Source organism: Venturia canescens, chromosome 3 (genome assembly GCF_019457755.1).
Source record: "Venturia canescens isolate UGA chromosome 3, ASM1945775v1, whole genome shotgun sequence".
Taxonomy (NCBI): Eukaryota; Metazoa; Arthropoda; class Insecta; order Hymenoptera; family Ichneumonidae; genus Venturia; species Venturia canescens.
Genome location: NC_057423.1, coordinates 8,774,023 through 8,795,892, shown reverse-complemented (window position 1 = coordinate 8,795,892; position 21,870 = coordinate 8,774,023). Strand labels below are relative to the sequence as shown.

The 21,870-nt window shown below is 39.3% G+C and overlaps 3 protein-coding genes across 6 annotated transcripts in view; 2 read left to right on the top strand and 1 right to left on the bottom strand.

The window, feature by feature from the left end:
* dib (Cytochrome P450 302a1, mitochondrial) overlaps positions 1-21,870 on the bottom strand; it is a 41,951-nt gene that overhangs the window by 853 nt on the left and 19,228 nt on the right. The window contains exons 1-7 of one of the 3 annotated variants that reach the window (XM_043413656.1): positions 4,933-4,948; positions 1,828-2,020; positions 1,282-1,522; positions 993-1,168; positions 723-927; positions 478-637; positions 105-353 (exon numbers count right to left, since the gene is read on the bottom strand). In XM_043413656.1, coding sequence (XP_043269591.1) covers positions 105-353; positions 478-637; positions 723-927; positions 993-1,168; positions 1,282-1,522; positions 1,828-1,981 — 1,185 coding nt within the window. In that variant the 5' untranslated portion in view covers positions 1,982-2,020; positions 4,933-4,948. Of the gene's footprint in view, positions 1-104; positions 354-477; positions 638-722; positions 928-992; positions 1,169-1,281; positions 1,523-1,827; positions 2,021-2,729; positions 2,862-4,932; positions 4,949-21,870 lie in introns of those variants that run through there. The other 2 variants (XM_043413654.1, XM_043413655.1) reach the window with 2 other exon arrangements.
* Positions 2,822-9,356, top strand: LOC122407973 (uncharacterized). Its single transcript, XM_043414462.1, has 12 exons — positions 2,822-3,098; positions 4,188-4,269; positions 4,413-4,717; positions 4,791-4,910; positions 4,991-5,207; positions 5,364-5,506; positions 7,131-7,316; positions 7,675-7,756; positions 7,857-8,161; positions 8,249-8,368; positions 8,474-8,690; positions 9,132-9,356. Exons 1-12 carry the CDS (start codon positions 2,981-2,983, stop codon positions 9,250-9,252), a joined length of 2,016 nt encoding a protein of 671 aa, XP_043270397.1. The 5' UTR covers positions 2,822-2,980; the 3' UTR covers positions 9,253-9,356.
* Positions 11,825-21,870, top strand: part of LOC122407446 (uncharacterized) — a 28,906-nt gene continuing 18,860 nt past the window's right edge. The window contains exon 1 of one of the 2 annotated variants that reach the window (XM_043413658.1): positions 11,825-12,049. In XM_043413658.1, coding sequence (XP_043269593.1) covers positions 12,026-12,049 — 24 coding nt within the window. In that variant the 5' untranslated portion in view covers positions 11,825-12,025. Of the gene's footprint in view, positions 12,050-20,508; positions 20,963-21,870 lie in introns of those variants that run through there. The other variant, XM_043413657.1, reaches the window with a different exon arrangement.

Below are 21,870 nucleotides of genomic sequence, written 5' to 3'. Positions count from 1 at the left end.
TTTTTTTAATAAAATGAATTTATTCGGAACTTGTTATTTCAGAGAATTTAAAAATTGAAATTTTCTTTGTGTCCCAAATAAATCATTTGGAAGAAAAAACTCACCCCTTTGGGGACGTGATAACCGCTGAGGATTACGTCATTTTGCAAGACACGTCCAACGCCCACGGAAATGGGATTGAGTCTGAAAGTCTCTTTAATCGCTGCCTTCGTGTAACTCGCACTTCGTAGAGCCGTGGAAGTCAGGGAATCTTCAGGATTCGGTAATAAAGCGACAGCTTCTTTAGACAGTTTTTCCTGAGCTTCAAGATTTCGGCCAAGATGATACAGAACGTAGGAGATGCTGTACGATGTCTGAATTTGTGGTCTTCCGTTTAACAATTTTGTCGTTTTTTGTTGTTAAAAGAGTTTGTTTATCGAGAAACCATTTTTTTCAATCATAGATTTTGTCGATTTATTCTGAAAAAAATGTATTTACCGTGTCGATTCCAGCCAGCAACATGTCACATGCCATTCCCACCACGTCTTTCACGTCCAGATTCGGATTTTTCAAATAAGTTTCTAGTAAAGATTCTTTTTCGACTTTCTCACGTTTTTCCAGTAGTTTTAGCTTTTGTGATACCATTTCAACTGCAACTCTAAGGTTTTTGATTTTTACATCGATTTTTTCAAATTCTTGAATTTATTTTACGAACGAATGTAATGAATGTCATTTTCAGGTACTTTTCCATGTACTGCTGGCTGTCGATCATTTTTCTATAAAGTGGCGTATTAAAATAGCGCCACAGCCTTGGTCCATTGTCCAATTTGAGTACGGCACTGTTGCTGATGATTGCGGCCTCGATCAACTTCGAACTTCTCGATCCCTCGGTCATTTCTTCTTTCGAGAAACTGTTGAATCTCTCGTCGAACGCGACGAGACAAGTGACTGCAAAAAGAACTTAAATTTCTTCGATACTTTCGAAATAAATTTTCTGTCCAGAGGAAACTCACGTTCGAGGAAGAGTCGCGAGAGCAATGGCAACAAATCTTCGTGCTTTTGGCGACCGCATAATTCGACGAATTCGCTGACTACTTCGTCGGCGCTCTCGACATAATTGACGATGCAGCGAGGCTTGCTCAGGTCTTTCTGAAATTCTTTTCGAATCCTCCACCACTCTGCCCCATTTCTAAATAATTTAATATTCGAAGATGAATTAATCACGACAATGATCGATAAACCAACTAGAGCGACGAGAAAATTCTCAAAATTTCATTATTCTAAAAAATCTATTGTTATTACGTTGGCAAAAGTCCTCCAGTGTTGTAAACGTTGCTCCTGTCCTTTCTGTACTTCAGAAGAGCCAAATGACTTCGTCTCTCGGGATACGAACCCACCTCCGACTTGTAAACCTCGGCAATGTCGTCAGGCTTGAATACCCAAACCGTAGATTCTCCAGGTACAAATTCTTCTCGGACGAGAGGTCCATATTTCGCAAGTTTTATTGCTCCGGCCACGTGCAGTCGGTCGAAACTGTATTCCCCTGAAATCAGAAAAACTCGTTTAACGAGAATTGGAAAAAAGATTTTTTGCAACGAATACTCAGAAAATTTGAATTATTTTATTCGCTTTGTCAGCATTCGTGACTGTTGAAAATTTTAACGAAATGTTTTTGTCGAGACTTTCTTAAAATTGATTTTTTTAAAATCGTCGAATGAACATTTACATGAATTTTTTATATTCCGTTCCCATTCCCCTTGGAATAATAAATCTTTCAAACTTTTGAACGTCACATGAATCCCAAGAAAGTTTGAAAAATAAATTGAAAAAAAGTTAATTGAGACTTGCCAATGAAGGGAAGATATTTGTGCAAAGTTCCAACGATCGGTAAAGCTTTGGGGCCAGGAATATCCTGAAAAGGGCGTGCCGTATTTGTGGCCTTGGAGTGGCAAAGTCTGAAGGTTTTTTCTCGAAAGATATTTAGATACGAACGAGGATACATTGCGTGAGGACTCTTCTCGCCAGGACTTCACGAAAGGTACTGAAAATCAACGACACATAAAGTCTCGAAATGGGTCGTAGGAAAAGATGAGAAAACGAGATGGAGGCATTCGAGGATAGCAGAAAAGCAGAGACAGCTAAAAGATGAGAAGGCGAGTTTCAGGTACGGAGTATCCCACAGCTTGAGAAGAGGCTAGCAGAGAATGAAGATCGTTGGCTGTGCTGAAACGAAGAGAGGAAAGAAGAGAGGAAAGAGATTCAAATCTCCGAAATGTTTAATGCAGTAGAACGCCACGACGCAAATCGAAACTTCAGAAAAATTTTTACCAGCTCCAGCATCTTTTTGCCATCGCGTTATAAATAAAACATTGAAGAGTCAAAATCTCTTGGCTTTAAGCTTCAGCAATACGAATAAAAACGTAACGTCGTTATTTCTTCACTCCCCATCATTCTGATTAACAATTTTGTTTTTCAAGTTTTGTCACCTCTTTACAAAAACGAGGAAAGAATCAAATTTGTAAATCGATCTGCTCCCCAATTTTTCTGATGAGCTCATCAAGATTTTTTCGAACAAATTAATTCTTTGATGGCAACTCATTAAAAATTGGATTTTCGAACCTTCCACATTTTTATGCTGAAGTTTCAACACTCATTTTGATTGAAAAAAGGAAGAAACGAAAAAAAAAAGGAAAAAAAGTCGTAAAACGTATCGTTTCATTGTACAATTCTTGGTTCAGTAAATTCCGTACTTGAGGCGGTCCGAACTCTATCTCCCTCGTTCTCAATCCTTCCTTATTGCCCCCACCTCACCGCTCTGTTATAACTGTTCTTCGCCTTCTACCAGTTGGAATACAGGCAGAGTTCACTAACGGATCGTTCAGTGCAGACTTTGTAATGTCAGTGAATTTCGAGTGCATCAGTCTTTTCTACGTCGTTGTTTAACCACGATAAAATAAGATTCGAAAAACTTGTCAAAAATTTGTACAATAGTAACAGCAAAATGAGGCTTTTTAGCGCTACGTGCAATTCCACATTACGCCTCGTTGGTAAAACGGTCGTTATTACCGGAGCAAATACGGGAATTGGTAAAGAAACTGCGAGGGATCTTTACAGAAGAGGTATCTCATTTTATAAATTGATTTTAGGCACCCAAATTCTAACACGAATCTTACGACGCGATGAAACCGACTCGACTCTTCCCAGTTGCACAAAATGTACGTCGCATGCGCCAGCGAGGTCTAATCACGCACCGTTCTCTGTACTTTTTGATAACGAAGAGAACGATGTATGACAAGGTTTCGTTGGGCCGATATGCCATGCCGGAAAACCCAAAGAATGAGAAAAAAAATTTGGAAAGCGCTCTCTGTTTTTGCCCTAATTAAAAACTCGATTAAAAATATGCCAAGTGATTAAAAATTTGGAATTCTGCGTGTTCACAACTGATACTACAATTATGTTGAGTGAATCATCATTGATTTGTGACGCAATCAATTGATTGCCAAATTAATTCGAATGTTAGTTTAGACCTTCGATGAATTCGAACAAATTTTATTTATCTTCATTCATAATTGATCGATCTTTAAGATCGGCGCAATAAATTGATTTTTACATTAAGGAGGGTGGATCACGAAATCAAAATAATCAGAATTTGATAGAATTTGGTGATAACATTCTTTGGCATCAAGTATACAAATACAATTTTTTTCAAAATTTTTTACCACATAGTTATCGCATAATTGAGCGTTAAATCGAAATTCTTATGCACGATGTAAACTCTATGCTTATACACGTCAACTTTAGCATTCAATTACTCCAGAGCTATGTGGTAGAAAAATTTTTAAAAATGTATATTGTCTTATATATTTTTAAAGAATACCTTTACCAAATTTTATGAAATTCTTATAATTTTGAAATTCTTAATATTTTCAACATGGTTTAGCATGGCAACATTGTATCGTCGCGATCCGGCCTCCTTAATTTGAATGTTCTTTCGGATCTTGGATGAATTCAAACAAATTTTATTTATCCACGCATTCATGTAAGTTTGATCGAGCGTTAAAATCTCCGTATAAAATGTTCTACAACTTTGTTACATTCTTGACCGTCCATTCTCGTGTCATTGAAAAGCAATAAAAACGTAGATAGTGGTCGAGCGAGTTATTAATGTTGCATAAGCCTTGATTATAATTCTCGAGATTTTCTTTTAGGTGCAAGAGTTATCATGGCCTGTAGAAACATGGAAAAAGCAAATGCAGCAGCCGAGGAAGTGAAGACCGTTCCACCATCCAAGTACAAAAATAATTTTGCTTCCTCAATTAACTGAAATAATATTTATTCAAAGAAATACGTCGAGATGAGCTCTCGTCCAGACGAGCAAAAAACCGTTTCTAAAAAAAGCCCTTCTAACGGTTTTGCAAAAAATTCTATCACAGACCCGAGAGAGAACAGTTCCAAGGAGATCCAGGGGAAGTCGTTACTTGCAAATTGAACCTCGCGAGTTTCGCGAGCGTTCGCGAATGCGCCAAGCATCTCATTGAGAACGAAACGAACATTCACATGCTGATCAACAACGCGGGCGTCATGATGTGCCCTTACGAAAAAACCGAGGACGGTTTCGAGTCCCAATTCCAGACCAATCATCTCGGCCACTTTCTTCTCACGTTGCTTCTGCTCCCGAAACTCCGGAGCTCGACGCCCGGTGTCAAAATTATCAATGTCTCATCGGATGCTCATTATTGTAATGCGGATGAGAATTCTAATCGAGGAAATTCGAGTGGTCGATATAATCAGACGGTTTTCATGACTTTCAGTTGGCACAATCCACTTCGATAACATCAATTTGGAACGATCTTACGGTCCGATAAAAGCCTATGCTCAGAGCAAACTCGCCAATGTTTTGTTCACGAGGGAATTAGCGAGGCGTTTGAAAGGTGAATTGGAGCAAGGACTTACCCTTTTTCGCTTTCTTTCTCTCTCCGAATTGAAAATTATTGCGAAATTCATTTTGCAGACGCCAAGATCGAGGGCATCACAGTTTATTCGCTACATCCAGGGGTCATTGCCACAGAATTAGGGCGGCATATAAATACGACCCTCTTCCCTGGGGTCGGCTTCATGTTCAACAAATTCGTTCGGCCGTGGTCGAAGACTCCGGAACTTGGAGCTCAGACGACACTTTACTGCGCGCTTGACGAAGAGGCTGCCAAGCAGAGCGGATTGTTTTACAAGTTGGTGGCTCTGTTTTAACTGCGAATAAGGAAAATATATATTTACGATCTGTTCTGGAGCGTTCGAACGAATATTTCACATTTTTGGCAATTTCAATTTGAAGATTCGATCCGATCTGATTTTACAAAGATTGCATTACAAGTTTTCTTGCCTAGGGAATGTGCGGTCACGACTCCATCAGGAAAAGCGAGAAACGACGAGCGTGCTTTACGCCTCTGGAACGAGAGTTTGAAATTCGTCGGTCTCGAAGGACACGAAAACCTTGCGGAATTATCGGCTGTCTCGACCCCTCGCGCTTCTTAATCTCGAGAGCTCCTCTAAAGCTTAAGGTAGTGGTCTCAATAAATTCACAATCGCACGTTGAAAAAACTCTGCGAAACGTTCGAAAATTCAAATGTCAAATGTGAAAGGAGGAACGATCTAATTATGGTCGTTCTCACATCTCATGCACGCGCGCTCGTGCTCGTGAATTGATTCGACGAGAAATCAATTGTTCCATTCCAAGTGATCACGATTTAACGTTTGACAATTAAAGATCGACGAATGTGACAAAAAATATCATTTTGTCCATATTGGATGAGTCTTCCGAAGAATTATAAAAATATTCAGAAATTTCGAGAGAAACGCTATGACGAGATTGTTACTTTGGTGTGATACCAAAACTGTATAGAACCTCGACACAAATCCGTCCACTTTATTAAGAACTCCGAAAATTCGTCGGTGCAAAAAAATACTCGCTCACCGACGAAGTGTCAAACTTTTATAATTACTCATGTATTTTTTATACGAAAATGTCTAACTCTTATTTCATTCGTTCTAATACTCGTGTTTGCTCAAAATACTAATTATAAACGGCTCACGTATTTGCGGGATCGTGTGTACCAACCGTCGATAAATCGACGATCATCGTTCGCGACATTTTTATTTTTAATAAAAAAAATAGTCGGAGATTACGAAAGGCAAGTTGATGTCCATGATAATCTTGTATCTTTCACCACTTCGTGAAGAAATACCATCGAGGTCGGGTGCATTACTTTTCTATCAAAGAAGCCAGTATAGAAACACCATCGATATGTGAGTGAACATACAGTTTTCTCTTTCTCCTCGTGTACTTTCTTCAAAAGTTTCATGGCGGCTAGAAAATTGAAAGTTATTATTTGAGACTCGAGATAGCAATTTTGCCTTCGCCAATGCAATTGCTTTGCGAGTGCTGAGTGATTAAATAAACGAATTGAAGGCTTGCATTTGTGTACAGAGAATATCACGATTGTTTTTCGTCGCCTAAATTTATTTTAAAAAAACTCTAGAAAAAAATTTGAAGTTATTGTTAAAAGTTGTTGATTCAAAAGAGCAAAAGTCAATAAAAAAAAGTGGCAAGAAATACAAACGTAAAAATACGTTTGAAGTACAAATAGCGAGACCGCTGATGGATTGCAAGAATTCCCCGTTGATCGCAGGACATGCGAGGTCTTCCTTTCGCTACTGAAAAAATTTAGCCAATTTTTCCAGTGCCTTAAACACAGTCTTGAGGGAAAAATATTTTTTCTCTCACTGCAGCTACGTCATCGAATGAAAAAATTCACCCTTTTAATCCCTTCCAATTTATTTACTTCCGGCTACAAATTAAATATTAGAATGAGGCAGTCTTGTGCGGACCACTTAACATCCAGCCTCGAAAAAAGATAACTATTTTCACCAAAATTTGTGATCCGCAACGACTCGATTTATCTCTTTCGAAAATGATATTTTGGCAGCTTAAAATTTAGCAGCACTCACAGAGGACGTTGCTCTCCAAAAGTATCTTAAAATCTACAATTTCAAAAGAAAATAATCATGTTTTTTTGATTCCGACTGCTTAACACAAAGTTACCTGATCGAATTGAAAGTGATTAAAAATTATATCGAAAAAAAGCTTTAAAAAGTAACTCAGGCAAATTTGATTGCTTCTTTAAATCCAGTTGATTTTAGTAATAGGGGTGAAAGAAACAACATGTTTTCGTTCAGCAGTATATGCAACAGTGAGACTCGCCTCGTCGGTAAAACCGTCGTTATCACCGGTGCGAATGCAGGAATCGGCAAAGAAACTGCCAGGGATCTGTACAGACGTGGTACGTGCATCAAAAATTTGATAAGTGAATTTTTATGGACTCGGAACTTTGGAGAATTGAAAAATCGTTCATATACACGAAAAAATCAACGTCGCCTGTGGTCGGAATTGAATAAAAATCGAATGAGCACGGAATACTAAAAATTCTTTACGAAAAAAATTTTTGGCTCTTTTGTGAAACGTCCAGAAACACGTAAAATTTGAATTTGTAATATTCGTTGTCGCAGCTTATTTTGACGTTTTGTAATGCAAAAATTTCGATCATTGAATAGAATCGTTTTTATTTGTTCTAAGAACTTTTGCTGTTTTTATGCATAACTCAATCGTAAAGTGAAAAAAATGCACCTGACTTTTTTCAGGTGCAAGAGTTATTCTGGCCTGCAGGAACGTCGCGAAAGGAAATCTAGCAATCGACGATATCACGGCTGCATCACCATCAAGGTACGAAATCAACGTTTTCCTCAGCAGCCTAAAGACCACGAAAGATTAGTGCTGGAAAAATGTAGTCTCTGACTTTGTTGCATCGTGTTTTCTGTTTCAGATTTGAGAGAAAGCAATTTCTAGCAGGTCCAGGTGAGCTCGAGGTCTGCGAGCTCGATCTTTCGAGTTTCTCGAGCATTCGTAGCTGTGCCAAAAAACTGCTAGAGAGAGAAAGCAGCATAAACATTTTGATAAACAACGCCGGAGTGGCGACGCGTTATTTTGACAAAACCGAGGACGGTTTTGAGTACCAATTGCAGGTCAATTATCTCGGGCATTTTCTTTTCACGTTGCTTTTGATGCCGATGCTAAAGAGGTCAACGCCCGAGGTGAAGATCATCAATGTCTCATCATACGCCCATTACAGTAATGAGAAGAAAATTCGTGTCCATTGAAATGACGATTTTCGACGACAAACTTTTTCGATAAAATTTTTTTCACTCTTTTTATTAGAGGGATTCGTGAACTTCGATGACATCAATTTCGAGGAGTCATTCACACCTGCGAAAGCCTACAGTCAAAGCAAACTTGGCGCTGTTCTGTTTACAAGGGAATTGGCCAAACGCTTGAAAGGTAATTTTATTTCGTCATCAATCAACGCGACGCGAACACTCAGAATCCGAAGAGAAACGTCGAAACTAAAATGTTTTCAAACGAATTTCGATCTTTCGATTTCAGAAGCAGAGGTCCAGGGAATTTCAGTGTACTGCGTGAATCCAGGCGTCGTCAGAACGGACGCAGCACGTCATTGGCATACAACTTTTTCTCGTGCTGGAGAATTTCTCTTCGATAAAATTACACAACCTTTTATAAAAAGTCCTGAACTCGGGGCTCAGACGATACTGCACTGTGCTCTTGACCAAGAAGCTGCCAAGCAGACTGGACTGTTTTACAGGTTGGTCAATTTGTCTCAATTCATCTGAGAATTTTGTTTTGATAATTTCATGAATTTTCATAGTTTTATCAATAAAGTGAAACATTTTTTCATGTACCACAGCGAAGATTTTTTATTCTTTAGCTATTTGTCGAGTTTGAAACAAAACATTTTGGAAATTGAATGTTCCTCGAGATAAAAGTTTGTCTTTCAAGCATCGTTTCATGAGTTTCATACGGAATGCAGTATACGAAGCGACTCAAATTCAAGTAATTCTTCTCAAAACTGAGAAAAATTTTAAAAGAAGACATAATTTTTTGTGTATTTTGTAGTCGGCTTTAAAAATTTTTTTTTCGGATCCATTTTTGAGTCTCAATACGACGTAATTGCTCAAATTCGATTTATCAATAATTTATGCAAATTTTGACGATTGCTCCAATGATATTTTCTTTTTGTTTTAAGGGAATGTGCTGTCAAGACTCCATCGCGGAATGGAAGAAACAGCGCACTTGCATTCGTGTTCTGGAACTCGAGTTCAAAATTGGTGGGTCTCCACGGCCAGGATAACCTCGCGAAGATGTAAAGCATTTCTTGATAAGAGGACAAACGTTTTTTCTACTGTTATGATGGAATGTATAAAATTTGTTTTTTTACGAAATAAACGAAAAATACTCCGCAAACTCAAAATTCAAAATATTTTATTAACACAACATTCTAAAAGTATCCTTACGACCCCATCGTCATGCAAAAGCAATAAATCAATCAAAATCGTAGATTTTTTTAAGTCAAAATATTTATTACAAATAGAAATGGATATTGAAGAGGATTTTTCCTCTCCTTTTCGATCGGACTCTTCACCTTTATGTCGATGGTATCAAAGACAGTCGGTTATCCAGGAATTGAAGCTGAGAAACTCGTTGGTTTGAATGTAGATGGTGCCACTCGTTAAAATTGAGATTGGTGACATTAAAAAGATCGACGAGATTGAATATTTTAAGTGAAAATAAAAATATAATCGGAATACTATCAAACTTCAATCAATCAATCAAATTCAATATTAAATATTGAATTTCGATTAATATTAATTAATTAAATATCGCATTCAATATAAATATTGAAATGTTGGAAGGAAATAAAAATAAATTGAACCTTTCGCATGTTTTTCGCCTTCGCATCTTCGTGCATAGCAATCGAGAAGGCTCTTATGGCAGGGAAGAGAGATATTATTTGAGAACATAACTATAAAAGGGAGCACCAATTGTTTCGCAAGCGAGCTGCATGGAGCATTCAAATCACCGCCAGTTAAGGGCTCTTACGAATGCGGTTAACAGAAATAAAACACCCTAAGCGATATTTTGCTCTTCACGATATTCCGTCCAAATAACGTGCCTTTTTACATTCATAGGTTTTCTACCACACGAGCGTATAATTAATAATTTCTCTGAGCACTGACAAGGACCGAGCACTTACGCTCTATATTTAAGGGGGTATATTTGAAGTGAAATAATACGAAGGGAAACGCTCGAGTCCTTAAAGCTTTTGTTTAATTTGCTTTCTCTGAATTGTAATTTGTACTTTCGGTAATCGTTCGAGCCGAAATAAAAACGGTTGCAAATGTTTTTTGGTACCGTCTCATTTGAAGTGAATCGTTTGCAATGAATGTAAAAATATTCCATCGAAAACTTGGGAATTATTTCAGTAAAATCTCATGTGATTTATACATTTTAACAGTGAAAATGAACTTCGAAGTTGGGACGTTTTAAGCACAGAAAAAAGTTGAAATACGTTCGAAAATAATGACAAAAAAGTTCTCGAGTTTTATATTGTTTTCAGAATCACTCGCAGGCTTATTTACATGAGAAAAATACACGTTTACGAGCATTACGAAGAAAAGTCATTCGCCTATCTAATACACCGTTACGTTTCACGGGTAAATCCTACGAATTTACAATTTTTCATTATCGTCTCCACCTCCTCCTCCTACAAAACTTTCAGGCGAGTTCGAAGTCAACGAACTTTGATTTGCGAAGGTGGTTTGAAACAGGCTCGGATGACAGAATGAGATTGCTGGCCTATGAGGAAGTGACTTTTGGGTACAGTTACAGTTTCTTCGTTTATTCTCTCCATTTTTCTCTTCTTCTTTTTCTCTCGGGTTCCTCCTTCACTCATCATTTATCGAGGGATATGTTACAGGGTACATTTACAATGTAGCCATTGCCATAAGAGGAGTCGAGCGTGGGATTCGTAGGAAAGGAAACTCGAGCGAATTTCTGGCGATCGAAATCACTTAATTGTTTCATGTTTTAAAATCAGAATACATTTTCTGATTTTACATCAAAAGCGAACAAAAAATGAAGATGAAAATCTCGTTACAGCAAGAATTGCTGATTTTATTTCGCGATAAAAATTTTTGTTTATTCTCGAATTTCATTAAAGCAGAAGCAGTTTCGAACCGGTCAATTGTTCAAGGCAAGGAAGTACCGAAAAGTTAGTCGACTAAAACTTTCATTTCGATTTCTCCCTGCGAATTTTTCCAATTACGATTTCCCCTAGTTCCATTTTCCCTAAAATACTGCTCACTCATTTCCGGGGAGTCGCGATCTCCTAATAAAGATCGATCAATCAGAGTGCTTCGCGAAACGGTGAATCAAATACGTCACAGGAAAAAAATGAAGCGATAATAAATCGAGGCCCTGAATAAATATTTCTTCAGGACCTTGGATTCGACTTTGAAATGAAGTGAGACAGAGAAAACTGCGAAGGCGTTAACGTCGCGACGTAAATGGTTCACGTTGGGCCCCTTTTGCTGCTCTTATGGTCCGCCAATTTATCGGCCCCCGTAAATTTTTTATTTCCCATCTAAAACTTCACGATCCCCACTATTTATTTGTCATTATCGTTTGTGATAAAAATGTTGATGTCACATTTGTTTTTCTATTATTCTGATTTCTTTTTTTCTCTCCTCGAAGCTGTTACTTTCATTAGCATTTTATGTAAGTTCTGTGGTCCATACGCATTTCATGCGACTCTCGAGCTGTGTGTGTGTGTTGGTTTCGCCATCCCTGTTAGCTTCGGTTACGATTAACAACGTCGAGACAGCCAACTCTCATTGACCGAGAATCTCTCGATCAGTTTCAATCGTGCCTTCCAATCGAACTGTCGAATTGTCAAATCCCACAATCCTCGTCCTTACAAACGTGTTTTTAGTGATTTTCAACATTTTTCCAAACTTTCAAGTGCGTGTGTTTCCTGGGACAGGAGAGTGGAGCGATTCGTCTCAAGTTTTCTTATTTATTTTTATTCGTAAAAGAAAATCGATCGATGACAGGTGACTGAGAAAATTTGGAGATTCAATCATGGAATACTGGCTCATTGTTTTGGTGAGTGACGTTCTTCCTGAAAATCTTTCCTCGTCGCGGAATCGAACGAATAAAGTATGAGCTCAGTCAGTCGATTCGAATATAAACTGAGATAAATCGATGACAATGTTTTCAGCGAAGAAATAATGATTCTCAACGTTTTGACCAAGTGATTTTCCAAAGATTCATCGTTGCAATAACTCGAAACGTTTTTCTTCGCGAGTTTAAAAATAATTGAAGAGGCTAATTTTTCAATTAGATCTGGAAAAGCACAAAAAAGTAGGAAGTAACTGAGTGCCCATTACTGCAAGGAAAAACAACTACGAATGTCGTTTTTTGTGAAATTTAATGAATTATTATAGCTGATGAAAAAAAAACATCTGCACACGAGAAACATTGATTGGTCACAGCTCTTTGTTGAGTGCGCTAAAAAACTGTAAAGCTTCGAAATATAATTGGGAGGATAATCATTGAAAAAATAAGATTGACTAACGAAGGAAGCTGCGACGTGGTATGAATTATACAGTCTGCGAGAATTTTAATGACGGGTGGTACATAGCGACATTGAAAATAAATTGAGTGTCACGCAAGTGGTAGAATAATTGGCGCGGTTATTAACCGAGGTTTGTTGAGGGGTGGGGGAAGCGTTAGAATAAAGAGGAGCCGTATGATCGTTGCAACAAACCAAGGTCGTAAACTTAATCGACTCCGGACGCGAGCAATGCCAACGAGAGGGCCTGACAAATGTGTTATTTGCTCTCACGTGTGCGCATGCATATTATCCGAAGATTACATCCGTCGCGTTACCGATTCTCAAGTTTTCTTTTCTTTTTCATTTTATTCTGAGACTATAATTCGAGGGGATAATTTAAGGTAGTTCATACACGAAACGATTTTCTCAAGAAAGTCTTGAAATTTACACAGAGTTTAAAAGGCTAGTCGACACACATTTTGAAGGGTTCATCTTATTAGTTATTCAGATAAACGTGCTTAAATATGAATAAGTATAGGGACTATGCGTAAAAAATCGTTTATCTTTCCACATAACGAACGAACGCTTCTTACGAAGTTCGTGGAAAAGTGGACAATAATAATGAAGTATTTAATGAAGATTTGGGAAAAAATTCGAGACGATTGTCTTACTAGTAATAAAGATATTTTACGTTAAAGGTTGAACGACATTGGTAATGAGCGCTCGCATAACCTCACATTTGCTTATTTCGGCATTTTGTTTCTTCTTGGTTGGCACATTCCTGTCACAGCTTTCTGTCTTTTAATCAACACTTTTTTCTCGATCCCTTTGTGTTTCTTTAAAGTGATTTTTGACATAAAAAACTATAGTATTTTCGCCAGGGACGAATGAAATTTGGGGTTCAGTCAGTGATGGATCCGCGATTAATTCATTCGGCAAAAGATGAGTTGAAAAAATTGATTTACAATGTCGAATTAATTTAAAGTGATTATGTATCTTTAATTAGGATGTAAAAATCGATCCAATTTAGACAACTATAAAATACGATGCCTACGGGCATGATCTACCTTAAGATGAGCAAATTTTCGTAAATATCCGGTGAGTGCAACGCACTACATCCAAGCTGCCGGTGAACTAATGACATTACGATCGCGTTTTACGACTTCAATTGCAAATAAAATACTTCGAGTTGAGCTAATGTCAAAATGATTGCGTCTGCGAAGGATTTTCAGGGAAAATTTATTCTCCCATCCGGAAACTTGGAAGGAGGGGCAGCCAGAGATCCGCAAAGACTGAGAAAAACATTAGGTTTTTTATCGGAATTTTTATCAGCCTGAAAAATCGCCCACGTGACCCACAAATTTGACAGAGATCCGTTTAAATCCCCAATTTAATTCGGTCCTCCTGATGAAATGAAGATTATTCGAAGAGAAATAAAAGGAAAGTTGAAATGTGCTGGACACAGCGCGTCTTAGGGCGGTATCCTCGCGGCGCTTTACGGCTTAGCGAAATAATTTGCATAAAATAACGTCATTTGTGGTGAAAGAGAATATTTTCCTACCAAGACGAGCAATAGTGGCCGGGGGAGAGTTAAAAAAGAGGAGAAACAATTCCGACTTGTATCGTCGTCCTTAATCCTCCCAGGAATCGCAAGAATTTGACGTCCCTGAGGGACCGCGAAAACCCTCGCACTCGTTGAGAGAATCTATTGTTTCCACTTTTTGCGGAGGAATCTTATAAAAAATTATTCATTCCCATTTAACGTTTTTCATCGTTACTCCAAGCAGTTTACGAATCGAATGGAATTATCCTCAAACGAAATGATATTTTTCGAGTAGAAAAAAGCCTCCAAATTTTTCAACAAATATCTTCAATGTACCTCGACGAAACATTGAAAATCAACTGCCCATAAAAACGTGAATATTTTGCAAAATATTTTTGACAAATTCCCCATCTTTTAGTTCTCGCTTTCAGACTTTTTTCTCTCCTCTCTTCATTCATTTTTTTATTTTTTAAATATAAAGGCTCGAGCAGTGCGTGTGGGTTTCGAAAGAGTGTTGAGTTCGCACACATCGCCGTACGCACCTCGATGCACGAACGAAGCCCACACGTAAACGCGCTTGTATCCTTGCACAAACGGAAAGTGACACACCCTTAAGAGCGCCAAAAGGATTGTCCGTTGGGACGCTGTTCTCCCGATACAGTTATACAGCGGCGCTACGTCCAAGTGAAGGAATAAAAGAGCGATGGCGAGAGCGAGAGAGAAAAACTTACTGAAAGTAGCACACGACATACGAGCGAAAATATACTGCCATTGTAGTGAGGCCTCCTGTGCAAGAAACACCATATACCGCATGGCAATATCTGTGCGTAAATAACCAAGCCATAAAACCAAAAGTCATTCATGCCCTTAGCCCTTTTGCAGAGTCAGAAATACGAAAAAAATTCACTTTTGTCTCTGATCCTTTCCCACTCGAAATTCTATCGTCAATGCTTGCTATTTTTTTCACCATCAATCCTGAAATTCATGAACTGATGAATCGATTGAAGACATTTTTCTAGCCGAGAAGCAATTATTATTTGATTCCCATCGACGAGGTTGTTCGAAAATAAAAATTGCTCGTAGCGCTCCTGACAAATTCAATAAACCTGAGCTCAAAGTCTGAAAGACGAGAAAAATGTTAAACTTTTTTTTCACACTGAATTATGGCAGACATTTGTTTATTTAAATATTTTGATTGCTTGACTGCTGCCAAATTTGACGCAGCATGATGATATCGAATCGAAAGGTGGATCAAGAACGAAAATCATCGATCGGCGATCAGAAGTGTTTGGTAAACCACACATTGGACCGGTTGAGAAATCAATGGAGATAGAAATAATAATTCAACTCGATAAAATTTCGATCGATCCGGTACCCCGCAACCGATATAATCGAACGTTCGAAATTCTCTCGAAGCAGAAGGACGCAATGAATCGAATGTTTGCCGAGGGTCAAAGAAATCGAGAATGAATTCCCTCCCGTTAGAAGAATGAGAGTCTGGAATCATAAAATGCGAGCACACAGACACTGCCGCACACCTTTCACAGGCGCCTCTCTCGTTACACTGCTGTTGATCTCGAGGCATCAGAGTAGTGCCTCCTCGGATCGTAAAAGTGAAAGCAATTTGGTGTGTAAAAGGTTTACCTGTGTATTAGTATTTATAGTGGTGAAGTGCGCGTAAATGTGTTATAACGATGTACGCACGTGCGTGTATATGAGCAGTAAACAAAAAAGGTAAAAAAAAGGTATACAAAAAGGTTTGTTGAAAAGGAGCCACAATTATTGAAATTTTCGCTAAAACGTAAAATCTTCGAATTCGAATTGAAAGATTTGACATAAAATCGTTGAGTGTGAAAAAGAATTTATATTTCGGAGGATCAACGATAAAAAAATTGAAGCACAAAATGCACGGAGCATCCAGAAATCGAATTATTGATTTTTGAAATTTCGTTTAGAGTAAAAAAATATTTTATAGCCAATCGAAGTGGATTTTTTCTGTCCAAAATATTTGTTCTTTTATTTACGTTTCATGAATGTGGCAGTTTTAAATACAAATTTACACGCGCGTGAGTCGTTCTGCCTCGAGGGACAACGCATGCTTGTGGCAAAAATCGCGAGCTCTCGCGTCTCGTTCCTTTTGTTTGAGCAGAGAGAATAAAGTACTCAGACTATCGCGAGTATTCTTTCGCATACAGTAACATGTGTAACGAGTCTTGTTCTGTACAACGAGAAATGTACAGATATAGATTTTCTTACGTATGGGCCGTTCCACGGAAGCCTTTGCAACCGGAATTTCATAAAATTTCTCAAACTATAAAAAAAGCGTTGAATTATAATAGTGATTTTTGAAATTCAAATGTCGAGTGAGATAATGCAGTGAAAATTTGGTGCAATAAACTTGCATTGCTTTCTGCACTGCTGAGACCATCAAGGAAATGAAAAATTTTCAAACGAATGCGATTCAGAATTGTCGAAATGTAAGAAAAATTTTGTTCACTGATTTTCCAACTGAAATGAACGTGCACTTAAAAAAATGTGACAGGAAATATCTTTGAAGATTTTGAGCAGGCTTTTTCTGCATAAATAAATTGACACTATTTTCTACAAGCAGCGAAAAATTAAGGCACATTATTTCAAAAACCGAACAGTCACTTTTGCATAGAAAGGCTTTTGTCCATGTATACAGATATGTCGTACGATAGAGAAGAACTCTCGAAGAGGAGGAATCGGGCACGCTCCCACGCGGGGCTTTGCAAATCAAGAGTACAATCTTGCTGGGACAATCTTCGAGGACTTTTTCCTCGCGAGAAGGCTTCACACAATTTTTCCATTTTACTTTCGGTTTTCTTCTGTTATTTTATAATCCCGCTGCGCGCGTCTCTTTCTCTCTCCGCAGCGGGTTCTCCATTCTTTTTCACGATTTAGTGTGCAATCGGAAAAAGGATGGATCGAGAGCTTCCGGTCTCTTTCGTTCTTGCCTCCGAAGATCGCGTGATTTGCCGCAATAATAATTTCAGTCTTTCGAACGCGCATTTCATTATGAAAATGTTTCATGATAAATCATTGATAAATTACGTAATTCACGGGCTCGAGTGATAAAAATGTAAAACGATATAGCATGGATAAAAATGAGTTTCACAAAAAATGGCAAAAAAATGGAAATTCAGTGAAACTTTTATTACCATTGAACCGCGAATCCCGGAAAAGAACTTTTTTCTTGACTCCTTAATGCGTAATTTATTCACGTCACAAGTATTACTGACGCTGAAACATCGGACATTGTGTCATCGAAAAAACATTCAAAACAATCGAGAATTCGATGACGAATGAAAAAATGAAAAACTCGATGCCGCGTGTACGTTTCGATTTTCCTATAAACGTAACTTACGAATCTGTACAATTTAACGGCTCTGACTCACGGAATATTCATCGCAGGAAAAGCGGCGGCGGTATCGTGACGCGATTTTATATTGCAATTCGTCCAACATCAATCGCCGCCTTCGATTAATTACGAATGAAATTGTTGGCGATTCCAAAAACAGTGAGGCGTTTTGAACTCGGTACTTGGCGCGATTAATAGCTCGAATAAAAACGCTCCTCGGCGCTCCGGTCTTCAACACATGCACACGAAAGCGCGCTCTTTATTCGCTCATTTACATGCGCACAAATGCACGGGGGAATTAATCCTTATACGCACACAAATTCCATAGCTCCGGAGAACGGCCTTAATAAGAATAAAAGTTCATTACCGTAAATATTCAAGCGCAATACGTGAAACACTTCGCTCTCGTGATGCGTATTTCATTACGATTAATCTTCAACGAAGCACGCTGTTTTTATTATTATTTATCAATTCTTACCTCAACCGCAGACGCGATAATGAATAAATTAAGAGCTATCGGCGAGTACCGATACGAGAGCACGACGAGAACTGATTTTTGACTCGAAAATCCTCAGGACTATTATCGACCTCAAACAATCGGAATGCGAGCATAAAAACAGGTTGAAAATCGTTCCGAAGGAGGTCGGGATGAAATGAATTATTCGAGAAGACGCATAAATCATTCGAAATTATTCAAAGGACAGTTAAACAGAGAACTGGAGGTTTAATAGCGTGCAAAATTGAGGACGAAACGAACGTGAAAATCGTTCGAACCTTTCGATGAATTTGAAGATGTAAATAATCTATAAAACATGATTTTTTATCGAGAATTTTCTCAAGCTTGAAAAAAATTTGATTTTTTACGAAGCTCAATAAAAATAATTGTCCTTCGATTAATTTTTTTCGTATTGACCACTTGGAAAGAGCGAAGAATTGGGAATGACCGACGAGCTGTCACTGTGACATGTGAAGATGGAATAACTTGAGAATCGTAATTTGAGCCAACGACTTATTCGAATAGAAGGATCGTGACGAGATTCGAAGGAGTCTCGATAAAAGCATTTCGAATAAACCGATGATGGAGATCCCAAGAAGAATTTGAATGTTGTGAAAACCCCCTTAGCGAGTCGCTCTCTCGTTGGCTATAGTCTGAAAGAGCGATAGAAAGTAAAGAAACTGTTCAATATAGAAGCAGGACGTATTATATTCGCGAAGCTAATTGGACGAAATAGATCGTAATTTCTCGGAGCAATTCCCACGTCATCGAACGCCTTGAAACCCGCAGTACGAAACAGACTCGTGAGGATTTCTAAAAAAATTTGGAGAACTTTCATTCGTGACAGAAAATTCGGTTGCGAAGTGGGAAAAGAACCGATTCGATCGCACCGGATCGTGTCTGCCATTAGATGGAACGTGTCTGCTGCTCGGACGAGTCGGGAGTAGCAGCTATCAGTAGAAATTACGCCGCGATGGACAGGTAACAACGTTAGAAAAGGGAGAAGAACAAAGCGATTATCGACGTTCCAATGTCACGCGTCGTGGTCGACTTGACTGGAGACACGTGTCATGAATAAAAATAAGTGTTTTGGAGTGGCTTTGGGAGCTCGAATGTGCTTTGACACGTAACGCACTCGGCTTGTTCTTACTTGGTTTTTTGTTGGTTTTTTTGGTCTCCTGTCTCATTTGAACGAACGTAAACGAGGTTGGACTATCGCAATAATTTGCCTCCCCCACGACGCTGTGTACCTCGCTGGTTCACTTCTGTCGCCCGACTAAACGAGCTGTTAAGATTCGACTTGCCTACTTATAAAATAAGGCCAGAGTTTGAGCAGAGGCCACGGAATTGCGAGTGAGTTTTGATGGCCCGTGGATTTAACACGTTTGTAAATCTTTCTGACACGGAGACCGCCCTTTGTCCACTATACGCCACGTACATTTGCAATCTTTCTGGCGGCTAACGGAGAATGAGAAAATGGCAAAGTACGAGAAACGATAATAACTGCGTCACGTGCAAGTTTGTTGCTATTTATAAAAGCGTGTGTGCGTACATGCACCTTTTCTTGTACGCTTAACGTGCTCGCCTCTCCTGCTGGACTTTCTGCATTTCTCGAGATGCTCCCTCGCGCGGCTCCTCGAACCTTCGATAAATATATATCCTCGTACTACAAAATCTACTTAAAGTAAAACGAGTACAGTAGAAACGGTGTTAACTCTTCGCGTTCAGGATTTCGCAGACTCGAGCATCGGTTCTTTCTCCTTAAAAGCGATTTTGTATCTTCACAGGGAATCCTCACTTCTGCAGCTCTTCGGAGCGACAAAGAAATGGGACGAGCGTGTGTCTTAACGACGGAGTTACTTTGTCGCGACGAATCCGAGGCTTGATCCTGAATTAACAGCATTCAAACCGCACCCGAGTCTCGAGTTTCTACGAAAACCAACTCATTATTTCAATCTACGCGGCGCGGTACTTTTGTCCAACGGGCGCGCGAGCTCTTTCGCTAAAATCACCTTCATAACCTCTGCGGTTATCCACTGTATGTATACGAAGATTTATACCGCGGCGGATATCTTCTGCTTTCCGTATAGACAAAGCTCGTAAAAGCTTCACGTCCCTCGCCTTTATTTCTCTCATTTATATTTTCCTCCTTGTATATTATATATTTCCTCGCGGTCCTTGTTCCTCGGAGGTGAAATAGGTCGAGATTCTGCGGCGGATTACACGCACGGAGAGAGCGAAAATAATGGAAGATTGAGTGCACTCGTGTTCCTCATGCATCATGCCAACTTTTCTTCTTCGTTTTTCTTTTGCCTTCTTATTTTTTTGTTCAATGGATTTTTTCGTCCCGCGGTTCAATCGCTCCGCCGCCGATGCGATTCTCAGCTCGTTGCCCATTTCGTACCGCGCGAGCGCGCGGTCATCTTCTTGCGAGTGACGCTCTGCTCCGGAGACGAAGCGGGAGGCATTGAAGTCACTCGAGCAACAACTTCGTCTATATCTATAATCCGAGTCAAGAGCGAGAGGAGCCAGCAGACTAAGCAGACTCGCGCGGCGGAGGTGGAGACCCACCCGACTCTCCTCCTCGTCGTCGTCGAGTGTGATAGCACTGAGGGAACCGCGAGGAAACTCGCGCTTGTTTTGTCCGATCCTCTCGCAGTCTCGGTATTGCATCCTCGACGAGCTCTTCTCGCCGGAGACTACGAAAAGAGCCTTCCGAACCGACGGCGGAACTCGCGACGCGCAGAGTTCTCATGGTCTCGATTAAATGGTTTTTTTGAAGTTTTTCATCGCGACATTTGACACGTGACATTCGGGGAAATTCTAATGAAAAGGCGAGTTCGAAAATAAAGTGAGACTCGGTGACGTCGAATTGTTTTTTTCTTCGATGAAGCTTTCATTACTCGATTTCGTTCGGTGCGGAACGTCTGTTTGAAACAAAGAAAATTTGACATTTCGACGAAGCCGGACAACGCACGTGAGCGGAAGAGCTCAACATGCTGAGGGCTGCGAGGATTATCGTCGTTTTCAGCGCGACAGTGGTACGATCTTTTTCACGTCAGACTCGTCTATGGGTTTTTTCTTTCCCGAGGGAACTTTGAACTTGGTAGTTTTGTTGAGGGACATAGGAAATCCTCGCGTTTTCGAAATAACGAAAGAGCAATCATTTCGAAATTTAACAGTCCACACTGGAAATAAAACGAGAGTGATTTCTCTGCGAGGATTTCAATGGAGAATTCGAATGCAAACTCGGGCATACGTGAACACACGTGCGCACGTCACGATACCACAGAAAAACGAGTGTGTCTTTCGCCAACAATTAGTCACGCCAAAATGCCGAAGCCGGCAAAAGATCTCCACGCGCTTCTAGTTACTCTATCAGCTCTCAGCTCTCTTTATGTGAGAGTAAAACGAGCCGGTGTCTGCGTCGCCGCGACTCGCTTCGATCGTGTCGAGGGTGAAAGAAACATTTCTATGCATGGATATTCGCATACCGCAGACAGTATTTGTTCAGTTATTCACTTATTTCTTGATATTTATCGTAATTTATACACTATTTATTCATTTGTTTGAACGTTTATTCGTCTTTTTTCTCGTTAATCTTCGTCTCATTAACTCCGTCGTTTTAACGTGCTCGAATTTTTATTTCTTTTCGTCAATTTTCTCCCATTCGTATACCCTCAAGTTCTCCATCAATTAAAAAAAAAATTCAACGGAATTTTCGTTTCCCTTCGCTTTTCGAAGTCGAACCCAAGCCACTGTTAAAATCGTCCTATTATTACGATTTTTCATAAGTTTCATTGAAATTCATCATCCAACATTTAAATGACTTTGCACTCGAAGAGTGACTCCGAGCGTGGTACAATTTTCGATCGAAGCAAGCCGGCAAATCGGGACTCTCTTTCGCTCGATCGTTTATCACTAATTTTCAAAATTCCTCGATCTCCAA

What these genes read in the sequence shown, in the direction of transcription:
- LOC122407973 (XM_043414462.1), top strand. Translation starts at nt 2,981, where the DNA reads ATGAGGCTTTTTAGCGCTACGTGCAATTCCACATTACGCCTCGTTGGT. An exon ending in ACGGCTGCATCACCATCAAG is followed by an intron (nt 7,757 to 7,856) that starts GTACGAAATCAA and finishes TTTCTGTTTCAG; the next exon opens with ATTTGAGAGAAAGCAATTTC. An exon ending in CAGACTGGACTGTTTTACAG is followed by an intron (nt 8,691 to 9,131) that starts GTTGGTCAATTT and finishes TTTTGTTTTAAG; the next exon opens with GGAATGTGCTGTCAAGACTC.